At 40.2% G+C, this 20,420-nt stretch overlaps 2 protein-coding genes across 4 annotated transcripts in view; one reads left to right on the top strand and one right to left on the bottom strand.

Moving 5' to 3' along the window:
• The window catches only part of CUNH19orf44 (chromosome unknown C19orf44 homolog), a 29,586-nt gene extending 26,429 nt beyond the window's left edge, over positions 1-3,157 (bottom strand). For both annotated transcript variants that reach the window (XM_022558292.3, XM_022558293.3), the window contains exon 1: positions 3,052-3,157. The gene's annotated coding sequence lies outside the window, so the exon portion shown is untranslated. The remainder of the gene's footprint in view (positions 1-3,051) is intronic.
• Positions 3,158-3,234: 77 nt separating this feature from the next.
• Positions 3,235-20,420, top strand: part of CALR3 (calreticulin 3) — a 31,706-nt gene continuing 14,520 nt past the window's right edge. The window contains exons 1-3 of one of the 2 annotated variants that reach the window (XM_022558677.2): positions 3,235-3,503; positions 3,711-3,812; positions 6,186-6,389. In XM_022558677.2, the coding sequence (XP_022414385.2) occupies positions 3,275-3,503; positions 3,711-3,812; positions 6,186-6,389 (535 nt within the window). In that variant the 5' untranslated portion in view covers positions 3,235-3,274. The remainder of the gene's footprint in view (positions 3,504-3,710; positions 3,813-6,185; positions 6,390-20,420) is intronic. The other variant, XM_022558676.2, reaches the window with a different exon arrangement.

Raw genomic sequence — 20,420 nt, 5'->3', positions numbered from 1 at the left:
TGTTTGCTGCAGGCCCTTTAGTGAGGAACCTGGCAACAGCAATGAAAATGTGAAATGCACAGACCCTGTGACACCACAATTCCACGTCTGGGAATTTCCCTACAATGCCCATAGAGATGTATGTTCAAGGGATGTCTTGGCAGCATTGTTTGTACTCATCAGAATCCTGATCCCATCCATACAGGCTCAATGAAGTCCAGATGACCACAGGCAGACAATGGAATACTATGCAGCTGTTAAAAGGAATGGGGGAAGACCTGTGTGCATAATAATGTCTCCAGCATAATGATCTGTGAGGCAGAAAAGATGCAGAACCATGCCTCAGCTCCATACTGTTTGAATGTTTTAGCAAGGCCATTGTTACTTTTATTTTTAAAAATTTACTGTGAGACCCCAAAAAGCCTTTTTTTCCCCCCACTCTGTCCACTCGGAAAACAACCTTATTGGGATTGCCAGGCTAAATACAGGACACCCAGTTATTTGAATTTCAGATAAATAGCAAATAATTAAAAAAATATAAGTATGACCCAAATATTTTTATCCTAAAAGGTAATGTTCCAAATTTTTTAATTTATTTATTTAATTTATTTATTTTTGGCTGCTTTGGTTCTTCGTTGCTGTGTGCAGCTCTCTCTAGTTGCGGCGAGTGGGGGCTACTCTTTGTTCCGGTGCATGGGCTTCTCATTGCAGTGGCTTCTCTTGTTGCAGAGGACAGGCTCTAGGCATGCGGGCTTCAGTAGTTGCAGCATGCAGGCTCAGTAGTTGTGGCTTGCGGGCTCCAGAGCGCAGGCTCAGTAGTTGTGGCACACGGGCTTAGTTGCTCCATGGCATGTGGGATCTTCCCACACCAGTGCTCGAACCCATGTCCCCTGCATTGGCAGGCGGATTCTTAACCACCGCACCACCAGGGGAGCCCTAAATATTTTTATACTAAAAAATTATTTGTTGTTTATCTGAAACTGAAATTCAACTGGGTGTACAGTATTTTGATTTGTTAAACCTGGCTACCATACATCTTATATACCTTTCAAAGCTCAGTTCAAATATTTTGTGCAAGGCATTTAACCCAGCCCCTAAGATTCTGTACAAGAATGAATTATTTTTATTATTTTACTGTCTGTTTCTCTGACTAGTGTGCTTACTTGCTCATCCCCATCTTAACCACCCCATGTACTAAGAGTGCCCAGCACAGGCCTGACCACAGGAGTCAGTGAATCAAAAATCACACCCAACAGAAACAGTGCAGAATTCCTAGTGTGAGTGACCCTGGTCAAGTTACTTAACCACTCTGTGCCTCAGCTTGCTCATCTGTAAAAAGGGAATAATAACTATTAGCCTCACAGGATTCCTATGTTCAGTGTGGGGCATGGAATAAGCATACAATAAAATTTAGATAGCAGTAATGACAGTATTTGGACTACCTGCATAACCGGCTAACTTTCAGCTGGAAGGACATGGTGAAGGGGAAGTAGAAAGCACTGCAACAACATCAACAGCTATCTTTATATTTTTGTAGGCAAGGCCCAGGGCACTATGTGGGTCAGAGGAAAAGCCTGACCACCAGGCCAGGTTTTCTGGCATCTAGTTCTTCTGAAAGTTTCCCTACATTTAAAAAAAAATTTTTAATAAAAAAGTTAATTAAAATAAATAATTTTTTAAAAAAGAATTTTAAGAAAAAGGGATTTCTCTCTGGTGGCCTAGTGGTTAGGATTCCAGGCTTTCACTGCCATGGCCTGGGTTCAATCTCTGCACCAGGAACTGAGATCCCACAAGCTGCACGGCGCAGCCAAAATAAATAAATAAAATAAAATAAGATAATTTTAAAAATAAATCAATAATGTTTAAAAGGGTAAATTTCATGTTATGTACATTTTACCACAACTAAAATATATATTTTTAATTAAAAAATTTTTATTGAAGTACAGTTGATTTACAATATTGTGTTAGTTTCAGAAATAGATGTATTTTTAAAACACATAATTAAAAATAAACCAATAGGTAAAAGATGTGAACCAATATTTCACCAAAAAAATATATATATACAAATGGCCAATAAGCACATGAAAAGATGTTCAACATCAGCCATGAAGGAAATTCAAATCAAAACCACTATAAGATCCACTTCATACCTACGAGGGTGGCTATAATCAAAACTACAGAAAATAACAAATGGTTGGTGAAGGGTATGAAGAAATTGGAACCTTCATACCCCTTTGGAAGAGACTATAAAATGACACAGCTGACAACCTGGAAAACGGTCTAGTAGTTCCTCAAAAAGTTAAACATCGTTACTTTATGATCCAGCAATTCTACTCCCATGAAGCCCAAGATAACTGAAATGTATGCAAATGTTCATAATAGTTCTTATTCATAATAGACAATAAGTGGAAACAACCCAAATATCCATTAACTAGTGAATGGATGAGAACTGAGGTCCCTCCATAAATGAGATACTACTCAGTAATAAAAAAGAACAAATAATGACACACCAACACGCATATACGTCAAACACACCATACTAAGGGAAAATACCAGATGACGCAAAAAACCACACACTGTATAATTCCAGTTATAAGGATTGTCCAGAAAAGGTAAATCTATAGACTCAGCCCATCAGTGGTTGCCTGGGACTGGGAGTGGTGGCGGAGATAGACTGCAAAAGGGCAGAAGAGATACACTTGGGGTGACTGACAAGTTCTAAAGTAGTGATGTTTGCACCACTTGGTAAATTTACTAAAAATAACGGGAATTGTACGCTTAGAAGGGGTGAACTGTATGCTACGTAAATGAATTATCAATAAAGTTGTTAAAAATAAATAAACCAAAATTTGAAAACACAGTCGCCCCTCAGACCATCGAGCTCTTCCCCCAGGCCTGGAGCGACCCACATCGTACCACGCTCGCTCATGGGCCCCAGACGAGGAAAATGAGGCGCTAGGCCGCTCTCCCGCCGCCCGACCTGCCCAGCCCCGGAGCGCGTCCCGTTTCCCTGCAACTCCTCTCCCGAGACCGGGCATTAAGCCCGGCCACCGCCCAGCCAACCCCGCCAACCTCCTCCCACGAAGTCCTTCCGCGGACGCCGCCACCGCTCTCGGCCGGACTCTCGGGCCAGAAGGGACCGTTGACCCCGGCAAAGGCGCCAGGGCGAAAGAGACTACACCTCCCGGTGCACCCTGCGCCCCAACGACCAATAGCGCTCCACGTCACTATCGCGAGGCATTATGGGAATGGTAGTTTGAAGGGGGACACGGCGTGCACCGCGCGTCAAGGCCCAATGGTGTCTCGGGTCACAATCGCAAGGCATGACGGGAGTAGTTCCGGGAAGGGCCCGGCGCGCCGCGGAGACCCCTGGGCGCAAAGAGACGGTTACGAGAAGAGGTGGCCGCGCCTTCTCCGTGGCCGCGCCTCCTCCATGGCCGCAGCTCGTGTCCCGCTCTGGGCAGTCTGTGTGCTGCGGGTGGCGCTGGCCACAGTCTACTTCCAGGAGGACTTTCTAGATGGAGGTGAAGGGGATCCGCCGGTGGCGGAGGCTTAAGCTCCCTCATACCCCAGTGCCCAACGGATGGCCCAAGTTGCCATTGCCCCCGCCTGTCGCCGAGGGATCGGTGGTGGCAAAACCTCGAAGCTTCGAAGCCTCGGGGGCCCCTAACACTCCCCACCAGCCAAATTAACAGTTTTCAGCCCTAACCGGTGTTATTTACCCCCAACAGAGCGCTGGAGGAACCGATGGGTGCAGTCCACCAATGACTCCCAATTTGGGTATTTTAGACTCTCGTCCGGGAAATTTTATGGTCATAAAGAGAAAGACAAAGGTTAGTGTAGGAATCGTGAGAAAATCAAGATGAATGTTAAACCCCCCATAGCAACCTTTCAAGGTAGGTGTGGCACAGCCCTAACACCCATTTCACAGGTCGGGAAACAGGCATGGGTAAGGTCTTTTTGTCTTCTCTCTTTTCTTGACCAAGATACCCCCTCTTCACAAGCACTAGTCAAATGGGTTTGGAGAGCCGAGGGTCTTGCCCTACAGAAGGAAAAAGTTTAGAAGGTACTTCTCATTTTTATTTTCGCGTTAAAAAGAAAAACAGGGTAAAAGTTATATGCCGTCAAGCACACGGATCTTTGGGGGTCCAATAGGATGAATGTTTACAACTGCACACCGAGGTCAAGATAGGAACGTTTTCAGGCCCCACCTCCACCCCCAGAGTCGTCTCTTCTGGCCTACCCTCCCCCCCAAGTCAGTAGTCTCCAAGTACCAAGGATAACCTGTATTCTGGCTTCTCATTCCTGATGATCAAAGGTAGGCAAACTAAAGCTCCTCTACTGCCTGTTTTTTGTACAACCAGTTAGCTGAGAGTGGTCTCTACGTTTTTTAATTGTTGGAGAAAAATAGAAAGGGGAATAGTATTTTGTGATGCATAAAAATTACACAAAATTCAATGAAATGCCTGAAATTTCAGGGTCCATAAATAAAGTGTTAGTGGAACACATTCATGCTCCTTCATTTGCATACAGTCTGTGGCTGCTTTCAGGCTGCAAAGGCAGAAATGAGTAATTAGGATGGAGAAGGAATGGCTCCCAAAGTGTAAAGCATTTATTCCCTGGCCTTAACAGAAAAAAGTTTGCCAACCCCTGATTTAGATTTAAAAATTTCCCTCTTTACCACCTTCCACTCAACTTCCATCTTGGCCCTGTTACTCCAGTGTTGCCTTCATTGTTTTGTGGATACACGTTGTTCCAAATTGTCAGGCTGTGGTGGCAAAAATGGAGTGAAAATAACAAGGTGGTCTGTGAAGCTTGTACAGGGAGCGGGGTTGTCATTTGTTTTTTTCCCACAATGTTTTTCCTTCCTCCAACCTGGAATCCTGAGACTCTGTGCATTTCATTCATCCCAGCACTTGTCTACTGAGAGCAGACACAGGCAAGGCACTGAGGATACTGGTTAATTTGACCCCTTTCATTGTGGTCTCCCAGGACCATAACATAGAAGCCATGGATGGAAAGATCAATAGAATTTAACCAGACAGAGATGGGTGAGAGGTGATGGTGTTGGCTGAGGAGTGTGGTGAGACTCAGAGGGAGGTGGTGAGTCAGATGGCCTTAGGAATTGCCTGGATGGTAGGGGAAGGGGCTACAGATCACCTGAGAAAGGGAAGAGTGGGGGAAGAATGTAGGAGAGAGAGAGAGATAGGTTTGGGAGTGAGGAGTCAACCGTGAGTTCAGTCTTAGACATACTGAAACAAAATGCCAGGTTCATTAATGATGGCTCTCAGCATAGGCAGTTATGGAGGCTGGAGTATGTTACAAGGAAGGGTAGGTTATAAGAAGACTGGCTCTGTTTTCAGGTTTGTCTTTTTTTTTTTTAATTTAAGTATACTTGATTTATAATATGTTAGTCTTAGGTGTACAGTACAGTTATATATATATTTCAGATTCTTTTCTCTTATAGGTTATTACAAAATATTGAGTAGAGTTCCCTGTGCTGTACAGTAGGTCCTTGTTGTCAGGTTTGTTTTATACTCCAGTATAAGATAAGGAATTGGTACAGAGCCTTTTGGCTACTGAAAAGGGGTTTTTGGTCTTGAAGTGAACAGCTAAACTTATAAAGTACAAGAAGATTCAGATGACAAAAGGATGGTATCTTCATAAAAAGAGCCACCACACAGATGACACCCAAGGACCAGCTCATCCAGTGCAGTGAAGCACTTTTTTTCCCCCCAGATCAGCAATCTGTCCTCCATCAGCCATTGTGTCTCTTAAATAGCTGTTTTAAGATGAGAATTAAGGAAAAGAAGTAGAATGTTCCATTGTTTAATCCAGTTGTTACAAAGCTTCCTTGTACATTCCCACCCCTTGGAAAATGAAGGGAAGCAAAATTAATCTTTTATCTATAATTAGATTGCATATTTGTCAGTTAGAGCTGAAGTGTTTTTATAACTTAAGACCTAACAGTGGTATATGAAGTACAAAAACATGTACGTGAGTATGTGAACTAGAAGTTCTGTGGCAGCAGAGAGCCTGTTAGTGATATGCCCATTGTATATCATTGTACAAATGTGCTATAGGTGCAGGATCAACATAAATGGTTGGAAGATTTATTATCAGGGGTGGGGGAGGACAACCATGTAATTCCCTGCATTGCCGAGCAGTGTCATTCCTAATCCTTCATGAGTACTTTTTATTTAAAGGTCTGCAGACCACTCAAAATAGCCGATTCTACGCCATCTCTGCACGGTTCAAACCATTTAGCAATAAAGGGAAGACTCTGATCATTCAGTACACCGTGAAACATGAGCAGAAGATGGACTGTGGAGGGGGCTACATTAAGCTCTTCCCTGCAGACGTGGATCAGAAGAACCTGAATGGAAAATCCCAGTACTATATTATGTTCGGTGAGTTTAGATAGTATGGACAACCATTTCTTGTGATTTTGAAAACCCTTCCACCTGTAGGATCCTTAGACTGACTTTGCTATAGTTGTGTTGAGTTTATCTAACTAAAGGTTTCTAGTACTGTTAAACCTAATTAGTATTAAAAAAAGGCGACTGTACCATTCTGTTGTTCTTGGGAGAAAGTTATTTATTCAACATTAATGTAGCCCCAAGTATTTTGAATGCCTCAGGAGTTAGTAAACCTTGGCCATGGGCCAAATCGGCCCACAGCCTGTGTTTGTTATGGCCCATGAACTGAGAATGGGTTTTTAAATTTTTTGGCTGCACTGCATGGCTTGCAGGATCTCAGTTCCCTGACCAGGGATTGAATCCGGGCCACAGCAGTGAAAGCCCAGAATCCTAACCACTAGGCAACCAGGGAACTTCCTGCTTCTTAACATTTTTGGATGATTAAAAAAATCAAAAGAAGGACAATACTTTTAACCCATGAAAATAATATGAAACTCAAATTTCAGTGTCCACAAATGAAGTCTTATTGGAATGCAGCCTCACTCAGTTCATTTACATCTTGTCTATGACTGCTTTCAAGCAGTAGTGGCAGAGTTGAATGGTCATGACAGAGAGTATATAGCTCACAAAACCAAAAATATTTACTGTCTGGCTCCTTACAGAAAAAGGAGATCATTGACCCCTGGAATACATTAAATGTCTCCTGACACTAGGAGTAATTGATTAACATCTGTGCTGGAATTGGGAAGGGACCACATTGGGCTACAGGAACTAGACATAACTGAAATGTGTGGATTCAAAAATGTTTAAGAATGAAAAGGATTCTGGGAAGATGGGGGAATAGGAAGCACCAGGAATCTGTCTCCCCACCTAGACAAGACAACATTCTTGCACTGGCAGAATCTGTCTGATGTAACAGTTAGGGAACTATGGAGTCTGTTGAAGTATTGCAACTTCCAGTAGAAAACTGGGGAGGTCAATTTGGGTGAATTTCAGTTCTTAGCACAGTAGTACCTACCCATTCCCACCTCCAGCCATATGGCAAACAGACAGCTGTGCACCAGGTTCCTGGAGCAGCTTTTATGGGAGCCAGGGTAGGCAAAAAGGGCCCTGTCCTCCAAATATCAAGGATCTGAACTCCAATGGCTGATTGCCCCTTCTTATTGCAGAGGTGCAGAAAAAGAGATGGGCAGCCATTGTTGTTAAACACACCCCCATTGTTATAAGCCTTTCCCCCTCCAGCTGAAATGATTTCCAGGAGACTTAAAGGGCCAGAACCCTTCCCTCCCACCCTTCATTTTTCACCTTTTCCCCTTTAGGAAGCTAGACATTAAAGACTAGGACATTAAACAACAACTACATATGCAGGGGAAATTAGAAAGTGACCACACATACACAGGAAAACACTCAGAAAAGACCTGAGAAAACCTTAAGTTTACATCCCAGGCTGACCCTTGGTACAGAGCCAGCCTTCAACAATCAGTCAAAAAACCAACAACAACACAGCAAACCCTGCGGAAGGAGGAGAATCCGATTTCCAGGCTTAACATTCATTATTAGACTCATATGTCCAGTGTTTAACAAATAATCACAAGGTATACAAAGAAACAGGAAAGTGTGGCCCATTCAAATGCGAAGAATAAATCAACATAAACTGTCCCTGAAAAAAAGACCTAATGGCAGATCTGTTAGACTTAAGTAACTGTCTGAATGATGCTAAAGAACTAAATGAAGATGTAGTGAAAGTCAAGAAAAATGAGAGTAAAATGGAAATATCAGTAAGGAGATAGAATACTTAACAAGAAACCAAAATCAAATTCTGGAGCTGAAAAGTAAACTGACATGAAGAGTTCACTAGAAGAGTCAGAGGCAGATTTGAGCAAGCAGAAGAAAGAATCAGAGATCTTGAAGATAGGATAATGGAAATTATCAAGGCTGAGGAGCAGAAAGAAACAAGATTGAAGGAGAGCAAACAGAGGCTAAGGGACCTGTGGGACACCATCAAACAGACCAACGTGTACACATTGTGGGAGGCACAGAAGGAGAAGAGAGAGAAAAAGCAGAGGGAGAGAATATTTGAAAAAACAAAGGCTGAAAACTTCCACATTTGATGAAATACATGAATGTAAATATCCAAGAAGCTCTATGAAGTCCAGGTAAGATGAACTCAAAGAGGTCCACACCAAGACACAGTGTAATCAAACTTGCAAAAAGCAAAGACAAAGAATGTTGAAAGCAGCAAGAGGGAAGCAAATCATCACATACAAGGCATTTGCAATAAGCTTATCAGCAGATTTCTCATCAGAAACTTTGGAGGCCAGAAGATAGTGGATTCAAAGTGGAAAGAAAAAAAAAAACTCTCAACGAAAACTCATATTTGGCAGAACTGTCCTTCAAATATGTGGAAAAATTAAGACAGAAAAGCTGAGGAAGTTTGTAACCACTAGAACTGCCTTGCAAGAAATGCTCAAGGGAGTCCTGCAAGGTGAAATGAAAGGACACTCACTAGACAGTAACTCGAACCTATATGGGGAAATAAAAATCTCAATAAAGGTAAATATAATTATAAAAGCTAGTATTATTTAACAATGGTTTATAACTACACTTTTTGTTTTCTACATGATTTAAGAGACTAATACATTTAAGGAAAAACAATTATTTGTGTAAAAGCTAATATTACTGTAACTTTGGTTTGTAACTACAAATCTAGTTTTCTACATAATTTAAGAGACTGATGCATTTTAAAGAATTATTAGTTTATATTTTAGGGGACACAGCATATAAAGATGTAACTTTGTGACATCAGTAACTAGCTAGATGGACTAAGGGAAGAAGAGAGAAGACTCAAATTACTAAAATCAGAAATGAAAGTGGGGATGTTACTACCTTGTCTACAGAAATACAAGGGATTATAAGAGAGCACTATGGATATTTGTACACCAAAAAGTTGGATAACCTAGATGAAAGGGACAAATTCCTAGAAACACAAAACCTACCAAGACTCAATCACAAAGAAATAGGAAATCTGAATAGACCTATAAGTCATAAGGAAATTGAAGCAGTAAACAAAATTATCCCAACAAAGAGAAGCCTTGTCGCAACAAAGTGAGTATATAGGGAATATACCTCAACATAATAAAAGCCATATACGACAAACCTACAGCCAACATTATATTCAGTGGTGAAAAGCTGAAAGCATTTCCTCTAAGATCAGGAATGAGATAAGTATGTCCACTCTTGCCACTTTTATTCAACATAGTATTGGAAGTCCTGGCTACAGCAACAGAGAAGAAAAAGAAATAAAAGGAATCCAAATTAGAAAGGAAGAGGTACAACTGTCACTGTGTGCAGATGACATGATACTATACATAGACAATACTAAAGACACTGCCAAAATACTACTAGAACTAATAAATTCAGTAAAACTGCAAGATATAAAATTAATATACAGAAATCTTTTCTTTCCATACACCAACAACAAACTATCAGAAAAATTAGGAAAACAAACCCATTTACAGTTGCATCAAAAAGAATAAAATACCTAGGAATAAATCTAACTAAGGAGGTAAAAGTCCTGTGCTCAGAAAACTATAAGGCACTGAAGAAAGAAATTGAAGATGACACAAACAAATTGAAAGGTATACCTCATGGATTGGAAGAATTAATATTGTTAAACTATCCATCTTCCCCAAGGCAATATACAGATTCAATGCAATCCCTATCAAAATACCAATGGCATTTTTCACAAACGAGAACAAATAATTCTAAAATCTGTATGGAAACACAAAAGACCCCAAATAGGCAGAACAATTTTGAGAAAGAGTAACGAAGATGGAGATAGCACACTCCCTGATTTCAAACTATACTACAAAGCTTATAGTAATCAAAACAGTATGGTACTGGCACAGAAACAAACACATAGATCAGTGAAACAGAATAAAGATTCCAGAAACGAACCCATGCTTATATATGTCAGTTAATCCACAACAAAAAAAGGCAAAAGCTTACAATGGGAAAAAGACAGCCTCTTCAATAAATAGTTTTGGGAAAACTGGGCTACTCTCTCACTATATACAAAAATAAAATGGATTAAAGACTTAAATTACAACCTGAAACCATAAAACTCCTAGAAGAAAACAGGCATTATGCTCTTTGACTTCAGCTTAAGCAATATTTTTTTTGCATCTGTCTCCTCAGGCAAGGGAAACAAAAGCAGAAATAAATAAATGGGACTACATCAAACTCAAAAGCCTTTGCACAGTGAAGGAAACCACAAACAAAATGAAAAGGCAGCCTACTGAATGGGAGAGGAGATTTGCAAATGATAGATTCGATAAAGAGTTAATATCCAAAATAAACAAAGAATTCATAGAACTCAACATCAAAAAAAAAAAAGCCCAATTAAAAAATGGGCAGAGGACCTGAATTGACATTTTTCCAAAGAAGACATACAGATGGCCAAAAGACACATGAAAGATGTTCAACATCACTAATCATCAGAGAAATGCAAATCAAAACCACAATGAGATATCACCTCACACCTGTCAGAATGGCTATTATCAAAAAGACAACAAATAACAAGTGTTAGTGAGGGTGTGGAGAAAAGGGAACTCTTGTGCTCTTTTGGTGGGAATTTAAATTGGTGCAGCCACTATAGAAAATGGATGGAGGTTCATTAAAAAAAATTAAAAATAGACCTGACATACGATCCCACAATTCCACACTGGGTATTTTTCCAAAGAACACAAAAACACTAATTTGAAAAGATATATGCTCCCCTATGTTCATTGCAGCATTATTTCCATTAGCCAAGATATGGAAGGAATATAAGTGCCCATCAATAAATGAGTGGATAAAGAAGATGTATATATACAATGGAATATTAGTCATAAAAAGGAATGAAATATTTCTATTTGTGACAACACAGATGGACTTAGAGAGTTTTATGCTAAGTGAAATAAGTCAGACAGAGAAAGACAAATACTATATGATTTCACTTATATGTGGAATCTAAAAAACAAAGCAAATGAACAAATATAACAAAATAGAGAGTCATAAATGTAGACAACAGGTGGTTGCCAGAGGGGAGGAGGGTGAAAGGATGAGTAAAGTAGGTGATGAAGATTAAGAGGTACAAATTTCCAGTTGCAAAATAAGTGAGCCACAGGGATGAAATGTACAGCATGGGGAATATAGTCATATATTATATAGTCATATATAATAATGTAGCTTCTTTGTATGGTAACAAAGTAATTAGACTTATCATGGTGACAATTTTGTAATGTATAAAAATATTGAATCACTATTTTCTGCACCAGGAACTAACATAATGTTCTAGGACAATTATACTTCACAAGCAAACTCATAGAAAAGGAGATCAGATTTGTGGTTACCAGAGGTGGGCATGGAGGAGGGGGAATGGGATGAAGGTGGTCAAAAGGTACAAACTTTCAGTTATAAGACAAATACTAGGGTTGTAATGTACAATATGATTAATATTCTTAACACTGCTGTATGTTATATATGAAAGTTGTTGATAGAGTAAATCCTAAGAGTTCTCACCACAAGGAAAAAATACTTTTTTTAAAATTCTGTACCTATATGAGATGATGGATGTTCACTAAATTTATTGTGGTCATCATTTCATGGTATATGTAAGTCAAATCATTATGTTGTGTATATTAAGCTTATACAGTTCTGTATGGCAATAATATTTCAATAAAACTGGAAGAGAAAAGGAAGGAAGGAAGGAAGGAAGGCTGGCTGGCTCTGAATCTGATGGTTTCGCTGGTGAATTCTACCAAACATTGAAAGAATACCAATCCTTCTCAAACTTTTCCAAAAAATTGAAGAGGAGGGAACACTTCTTAACTCATACTATGATGCCAACATTACCCTAATACCAAAACCAAAGACACTACAAGATAACACTGATGCAAATCCTCAACAATATACTACTAAACAGAATTCAGCAGCATACTAAAAGAATTATACAACGTGACCAAGTGGCATTTATTCCTAGGACGCAAGTATGGTTTGACATATGAAAATCAATGTAATATGCCACATCAACAGAATGAAGGGGGAAAAATGATCATCACATTTGACGCAGAAAAAGCATTTGACAAAATTCAACACCTTTTCATGATAAAAAAAAACACTCAACAAACTAGGAATAAAAGGAAACTAATTCAATATAATAAAAGGCATATATGAAAACCCCACAGTGAACATACTCAGAAAAACTCAAAGTGTTTCCTCTAAGATCTGAACAAGGCAAGGATGCCTGTTTTCCCACTTCTATTCAACATAGTACTGGAAGTTTTAGCCAGAGCAATTAGGCAAGAAAAAGAAAAGAGATTGGAACAGAAGAAGTAGAAGTATCTTTTTGCAGATGATATGATATGTAGAAACCCTAAAGCTTGCACAGAAAGACCCTATTAGAACTAATGAATGAATTCAGCAAAGTAACAGGATACAAAGTCAACATGTTAAAAAACAAAACTAAAAACAGTTGCATTCCTATACACAATGAATAATCTGAAAAGGAAATTACAAAAACAATGTCATTTACAATGACATCCAAAGGAGTAAAATACTTAGTAATCATCTTAACCAAGGAAGTGAGAGACTTGTCTAATGAAAACTATACACTATTGCTGGAAGAAATTAAGACATAAATAAATGGGAATACATCCTATGTTTGTGGATTGGAAGACTTAATATTGTTAAAATGTCAATACTACCCAAAGCAATCTGCAAGTTCCAAAGCAATTCAGTCCAATCCCTATCAAAATTTCAATAACTGGGACTTCCCTGGTGGCACAGTGGTTGGGAATCCGCCTGCCAATGCAGGGGACACGGATTTGATCCCTGATCCGGGAAGATCCTACATGCCACAGAGCAACTAAGCCCATGCACCACAACTACTGAGCCTGTGCTCTAGAGCCTGTGAGCCACAATTACTGAGCCCATGTGCCACAACTACTGAAGCCTGCGTGCCTAGAGCCTGTGTTCTGCAACAAGAGAAGCCACCGCAATGAGAAGCCCGTGCAACACAACAAAGAGTAGCCCTTACTCGCCACAACTAGAGAAAGCCAGGGCACTGCAATGAAGACCCAACACAGCCAAAAATAAATAAATATAAATAAATAAATAAAATGGTTGGTTTTTAGATAATCAACAAGGACGTACTGTATAGCACAGGGAACGCTACTCAGTACTCTGTAATAACCTATATGGGAAAATAATCTGAAAAAGAGTAGATATATGTATAACTGAATCACTTTGCTGTACACCTGAAACTAACACAACATTGTAAATCAAATATACTCCAATATAAAATAAAAATTAAACTATATATATATATTTTTTTAAGAGGTAATTCCTTGGTAATCCAGTGGTTAGGACTGCGCTTTTACTACCAAGGGTCCAGGTTCCATCCCTGGTTGAGGAACTAAGATTCCGCAAGCTGTGCGCTGTAACCAAAAAAAGAAAGAAAAAGAAAGAAAGAAAATAAATAAAATGGTTGATTTTATGTGATGTGAATTTTGCCTCAATAAATTAAAAGGGTTTGGGAATTGCATGACAAAGGAACTCCATGGCTGATGATTTTTAATGCTGTCACAGCCTAAAAGCCCATCTCGCCTCTTTCTTTGCCAGAACCACGTTCAGGCAGTAGCCAACTCCCCAGGACAGCCTTGGTGTTGGCGGGTCATTCGGTGAGCCGTGCTGGGGCACTATTTTGGTGGCACTGTCCTGCCCTCCCATTTCAGTGTCCCCATGTCTTACACATCCTGTTCACACTAAAGCTGAAGTGAGACAGGATATCCAGGGACTTGAAAGTAGGGTTTGCTCAGAGGTGACTCAGGAAGATGGATTCTCTAAGTACCTGCCCCTCCGAGCCTGTGATTTCCCCTTTGGTGGAAGATACTTAGAGTAGTCAAACTCATAGAGGTAGAAAGTAGAATGGTGGTTGCCAGGGACTGGGGAGAAGGAAAGATGGAGAGTTATTGCTTAATGGGTATAGAGTTTCAGTTTTACAAAATGAAAAGCGTTATGGGGATTGATGGTGGTGATAACCATCACTGTGAATGTGTTTAATACCACTGAACTGTACACTAAAAATGGCTAAGATGGTAAATTTTGTGTTGTACGTATTTTGCCACAATAAAAAAAAAGGTGGAAAAGAAAAAGCTTTAAGGATGAAAATGTATTTTTAAAATATCCATCCATAATCCAGATTTGGGGACTTATTCTTTAAAATTATTTTCTCTCATGGGACGTTTTCCCATGCTTATTTTAAATTTTTTCGTGATCAGGATCAGGCTTCAGACACCTAGTTATGCTGTCCTTATATTTATATACAGCTGGCCTTGATGTTATTGTAGAAGTAAAAAGAATATTATTTTATTACATATTAGATTACTTATTAGATTTAGATCTAATTCTGCTCTGTCATTTTGGAGAGTGAGGCAACTTCTCCAAGGACACAGCACTAGATTGATCCAAAGCTTCCACAGATTGTGCACTCCCCGACTCCCTGCCCAGAGTTCTCTCTACCTACCACGCCTCACATTTACTCTTTTTTAAAATATTTATTTATTTATTTATGGCTGTATTGGGTCTTCATTGCTGTGTGCGGGCTTTCTCTAGTTGCAGCGAGGGGGGGCTACTCTTCATTATGGTACGTGGGCTTCTCATTGCGGTGGCTTTTCTTGTTACAGAGCGCAGGCTCTAGGCCCGTGGGCTTCAGTAGTCACCGCATGTGGGTTCAGTAGTTGTAGCTTGGGCTCTAGAGGACAGGCTCAGTAGTTGTGGCACACAGGCTTAGTTGCTCCGCGGCATGTGGGATCCTCCCGGACCAGGGCTCAAACCTGTGTCCCCTGCACTGGCAGGCGGACTCCTAACCACTGCACCACCAGGGAAGACCCTCACATTTACTCTTGAATTTAAAATCTGGAATGGAAAAGGTCTTTATTTAGATTTAAAAATAAATTTAAATGTTTTGGTTATGGTTATTATTCTCTTAAAACAGGATGGCAGAGATACCTGGCAAAGAAGTAATACCTATTGAATTAGAGATGATTTCACAAATATTTGATTTAGTTAGATTTAGTAAACAAGATAACCACAAATATCCACCAAAATACTACTTTAAAATATACACAGCATGTCTGCTACATTTAAATTGCAAAGCAGCATATGTTGGAGTAAAAAATATATATATATATATATAAGTTTTCCGCATTATTTTGCTTTTAACTCAAAATCAGTTACATTTTACCCAAACCCATTGTGTCACTATTAGAACACTTCCTGTGATTTCTCAGCTCTTTCCTTTGGTTTGAGAGCAGCTTGCTAGTGTTGAAGAGGAAAAGAGAAATATGTTTTATTGGGCCCTTGCCAGGGGCCTTACCCATGCAATCTTAGATTATGTGTAAAACCCTAGGAAATGGGTAACACAGCCCCCATTTTGCAAATAAGGAAACTGAGGGTCAGAAAGATTAAAATACTTGCCCAAAGTCAGGTCAGCCCAATTTCAGAGCCCATCTGCCTACCCCATTCTTCACAAAACTCCATTACTGCATAACTATTTTATGATTGCTGTTAATGGAAAATGTCCAGATTTTTCTGGTCAGATCTGGGCACATTCTGAAGCTGAATTTAATAGTAAAAGTGTGTAGGTGCTTAGGAATAGAGAGGAAAATTCTGACCAATTTCAAAGGAAAAATAAATTTCATGTTTCAATCCTGAGATAATAGACTTTCATACAAATAGTTTACATAGCTTTTGTTTTAAAAAATTGAACTGGAATGTTTTCCAGCAGTGACAAAAAAGGAAATTACATAAACCACGCGTCCTCCGGGAACTCAACCAGGAAATAGATGTGTTCTTTGTCGGTTCCGTAGATGGTATTTCCAAGTAAAACGTCGCATCTACTCTGGCAAATTCATAATATTCTTTAAGTAATTATGGGCAGCCTAGATCTCTCTTATTTAATCTGGAGGTTCATCACTGCAAGTTCTAGAAGAAGTCACAGTCATCTGCTTGTGTTTACACAGGGTTTGTTCACAGGGGTGGGTGCAGGCCTGGGTCAGTGGATGTGGTGGCATTCTGTCTGAGACAGAAAGACACGCAGATACTTCAGTACATTCCTATGGCTTAAAGTCAATGAAGCCACAGCAGGGTAATTCCAAACAGTCTCTGAAGGTTTCACAGATTTTCCAGATCCCTCCTGTAAACCTTGCTTAGAATATTCAGAACTTCTTTGTCTCTGAGCCGGGAATACAGTGTCCTACAGCATTCCATTTCCTTAGTGACTGAAACTTACATGGCAATTTAAAAATCGTTAACTTTTTTTTTTAACATCTTTGTTGGGGTATAATTGCTTTACAATGGTGTGTTACTTACTGCTTTATAACAAAGTAAATCAACTATACATATACATATATCCCCATATCTCCTCCCTCTTGCATCTCCCTCCCACCCTCCCTATCCCACCCCTCTAGGAGGTCACAAGGCACGGAGCTGATCTCCCTGTGCTATGCAGCTGCTTCCCACTAGCTATGTATTTTACATTTGGTGGTGTATATATGTCCATGCCACTCTCTCACTTCTTCCCAGCTTAGCCTTCCTCCTCCCCGTGTTCTCAAGTCCATTTTCTACGTCTGCGACTTTATTCCTGTCCTGCCTCTAGGTTCTTCAGAACCTTTTTTTTTTTCTCAGATTCCATATATGTGTGTTAGCATACGCTATTTGTTTTTCTCTTTCTGACTTACTTCACTCTGTATGACAGACTCTAGGTCCATCCACCTCACTACAAATAACTCAATTTTGTTTCTTTTTATGGCTGAGTAATATTCCATTGTATATATGTGCCACATCTCCTTTATCCATTCACCTGTCGATGGACACTTAGGTTGCTTTTATATCCTGGCTATAGTAAATAGAGCTGCAGTGAACATTGTGGTACATGACTCTTTTTGAATTATGGTTTTCTCAGGGTATATGCCCAGTAGTGCGATTGCTGTGTTGTATGGTAGCTCTAATTTTAGGGTTTTTTTGTTTTGGTTTTTTGTATTTTTTTGCGGTACGCGGGCCTCTCACCGTTGTGGCCTCTCCCGTTGCGGAGCACAGGCTCCGGACGCGCAGGCTCAGCAGCCATGGCTCACGGGCCCAGCCACTCCGCGGCATGTGGGATCTTCCCGGACCGGGGCACGAACCCGTGTCCCCTGCATCGGTAGGCGGACTCCCAACCATTGCGCCACCAGGGAAGCCCTATTTTTAGTTTTTTAAGGAACCTCCATACTGTTCTCCAAAGTGCCTGTATCAATTTACATTCCCACCGACAGTGCAAAAGGGTTCCCTTTTCTCCACACCCTCTCCAGCATTTATTGTTTGTAGATTTTTTGATGATGGCCATTCTGACTGGTGTGAGGTAATAACTCATTGTAGTTTTGCTTTGCATTTCTCTAATGATTAGTGATGTTGAGCACTCTTTCATGTGTTTCTTGGCCATCTGTATATCTTCTCTGGAGAAGTGTCTATTTAGGTCTTCTGCCCATTTTTGGATTGGGTTGTTTGTTTTTCTGATATTGAGCTGCATGAGCTGTTTGTAAAATTTGGAGATTAATCCGTTGTCAGTTGCTTCATTTGCAAATATTTTCTCCCATTCTGAGGGTTGTCTTTTCATCTTGTTTATGGTTTCCTTTGCTGTGCAAAAGCTTTTAAGTTTTATTAGGTCCTGTTTGTTTATTTTTGTTTTTATTTCCATTTCTCTAGGAGGTGGGTCAAAAAGGATCTTGCTGTGATTTATGTCATAGAGTGTTGTGCCTATGTTTTCCTCTAAGAGTTTTATAGTGTCTGGCCTTACATTTCGGGCTTTAATCCTTTTTTTTTTTTTTTTTCGGTACGCGGGCCTCTCACTGTTGTGGCCTCTCCTGTTGTGGAGCACAGGCTCCGGACGCAGAGGCTCAGCAGCCATGGCTCACGGGCCCAGCCGCTCCGCAGCACATCAGATCTTCCTGAACCGGGGCACAAACCCATGTCCCCTGCATCGGCAGGCGGACTCTCAACCACTGCGCCACCAGGGAAGCCCCCCCTTTAATCCATTTTTTTAAAAAAATTATTTATTTATTATTTATGGCTGTGTTGGGTCTTCATTTCTGTGCGAGGGCTTTCTCTAGTTGCAGCAAGTGGGGGCCACTCTTCATCACGGTGCGCAGGCCTCTCACTATCGCGTCCTCTCTTGTTGCGGAGCGCAGGCTCCAGACGCACAGGCTCAGTAGTTGTGGCTCACGGGCCTAGTTGCTCCGCGGCACGTGGGATCTTCCCGGACCGGGGCTCGAACCTGTGTCCCCTGCATCGGCAGGCAGATTCTCAACCACTGCACCACCAGGGAAGCCCTCCTTTTTGAGTTTTTTTTTTTTTTTTGAGTTTAAACCTCCATTTTGAGTTTATTTTCATATATGGTGTTAGGAAGTGTTCTAATATCATTCTTTTACATGTAGCTGTTCAGTTTTCCCAGCACCACTTATTGAAGAGGCTGTCTTTTCTCCATAGTATATTCTTGCCTCCTTTATCGAAAATAAGGTGAACATATGTGCGTGAGTTTATCTCTGGGCTGGGCTTTCTATCCTGTTCCATTGATCTATATTTCTGTTTTTGTGCCAGTACCATACTGTCTTGATGACTGTAGTTTTGTAGTATTGTCTGAAGTCCAGGAGCCTGATTCCTCCAGCTCCATTTTTCTTTCTCAATATTGCTTTGGCTATTCGGTGCCTTTTGTGTTTTCATACAAATTGTGAAATTTTTTGTTTTAGTTCTGTGGAAAATGCCATTGGTAGTTTGATAGGGATTGCACTGAATCTGTAGATTGCTTTGGGTCATTTTCACAATGTTGATTCTTCCAATCCAAGAACGTGGTATATCTCTCCATCTGTTTGTATCATCTTTAACTTCTTTCATCAGTGTCTTATAGATTTCTGCATACAGGTCTTTTGTCTCCTTAGGTAGGTTTATTCCTAGGTATTTTATTCTATCTGTTGCAATGTTTCCTTAATTTCTCTTTCAAATTTTTCATCATTAGTGTGTAGGAATGAAAGAGATTTCTGTGCATTAATTATGTATCCTGCTACTTTACCAAATTCATTGATTAGCTCTAGTAGTTTTCTGGTAGCCTCTTTAGGATTCTCTATGTAAAGTATCATGTCATCTGCAAACAGTGACAGCTTTACTTCTTCTCTTCTGTTTGCTGTGGCTAACACTTCCAAAACTATGTTGAATAATAGTGGTGAGGGTGGACAACCTTGTCATGTTCCTGATCTTAGAGGAAATGGTTTCAGTTTTTCTCCATTGAGAACGATGTTGGCTGTGGGTTTGTCATATATGGCCTTTATTATGTTGAGGGAAGTTCCCTCTATGCCTACTTTCTGTAAGGTTTTTATTATAAATGGGTGTTGAATTTTGTCAAAAGCAAAAATCATTAACTTTGAATAGAACTCTTTATAAATTTCACAGTTCATTGGAACTTACGTACTGATTGTAACCTCTTTTTTGCTTAAGATGTGGTGTTACCTTTAAGAATATATATTTATATATACGTATGTGTGTTGTCTTCGAGCATAACAATAATAACAACAAATATTGAGCATTGCCATACTAAAAGCTTTACATACATTAGGCCCTTGAATTGGCAAAATAGCTTTGTGAAGTCAAGATTAACACCCCTATTTTGCAGACCAGGACACTGAGGCATGGGAGGTGAATATGTTAGTTGCAAATATATCTCAACAGCGAAGGAGAACTGCGATCAGAGCCAGTCAGTCCAGCTCTGAAGCCCTCCTATGGGTACAGGAGCCTTGATCAGAGCTTCAGAGTGAGGGCCTGAGGCTCAGACAGCACATGGGAGGACGCTTACTAGAGTGTTGTTAGACCTTCCTTCTCTTCCTCACATTCTGGCTTACACTCCAATCCAAAGTGGCTGCACTGACCGTGACCTGAACTGAGTGTCACCATCCA

The sequence above is a fragment of the Delphinapterus leucas genome, unplaced genomic scaffold (assembly GCF_059928025.1).
Source record: "Delphinapterus leucas isolate spDelLeu-1000000601 "Yukka" unplaced genomic scaffold, BTC_Dleu_Yukka2 spDelLeu_asBTCV2_sq25, whole genome shotgun sequence".
Classification (NCBI taxonomy): Eukaryota; Metazoa; Chordata; class Mammalia; order Artiodactyla; family Monodontidae; genus Delphinapterus; species Delphinapterus leucas.
This window is presented reverse-complemented; position numbering and strand designations above follow the sequence as displayed.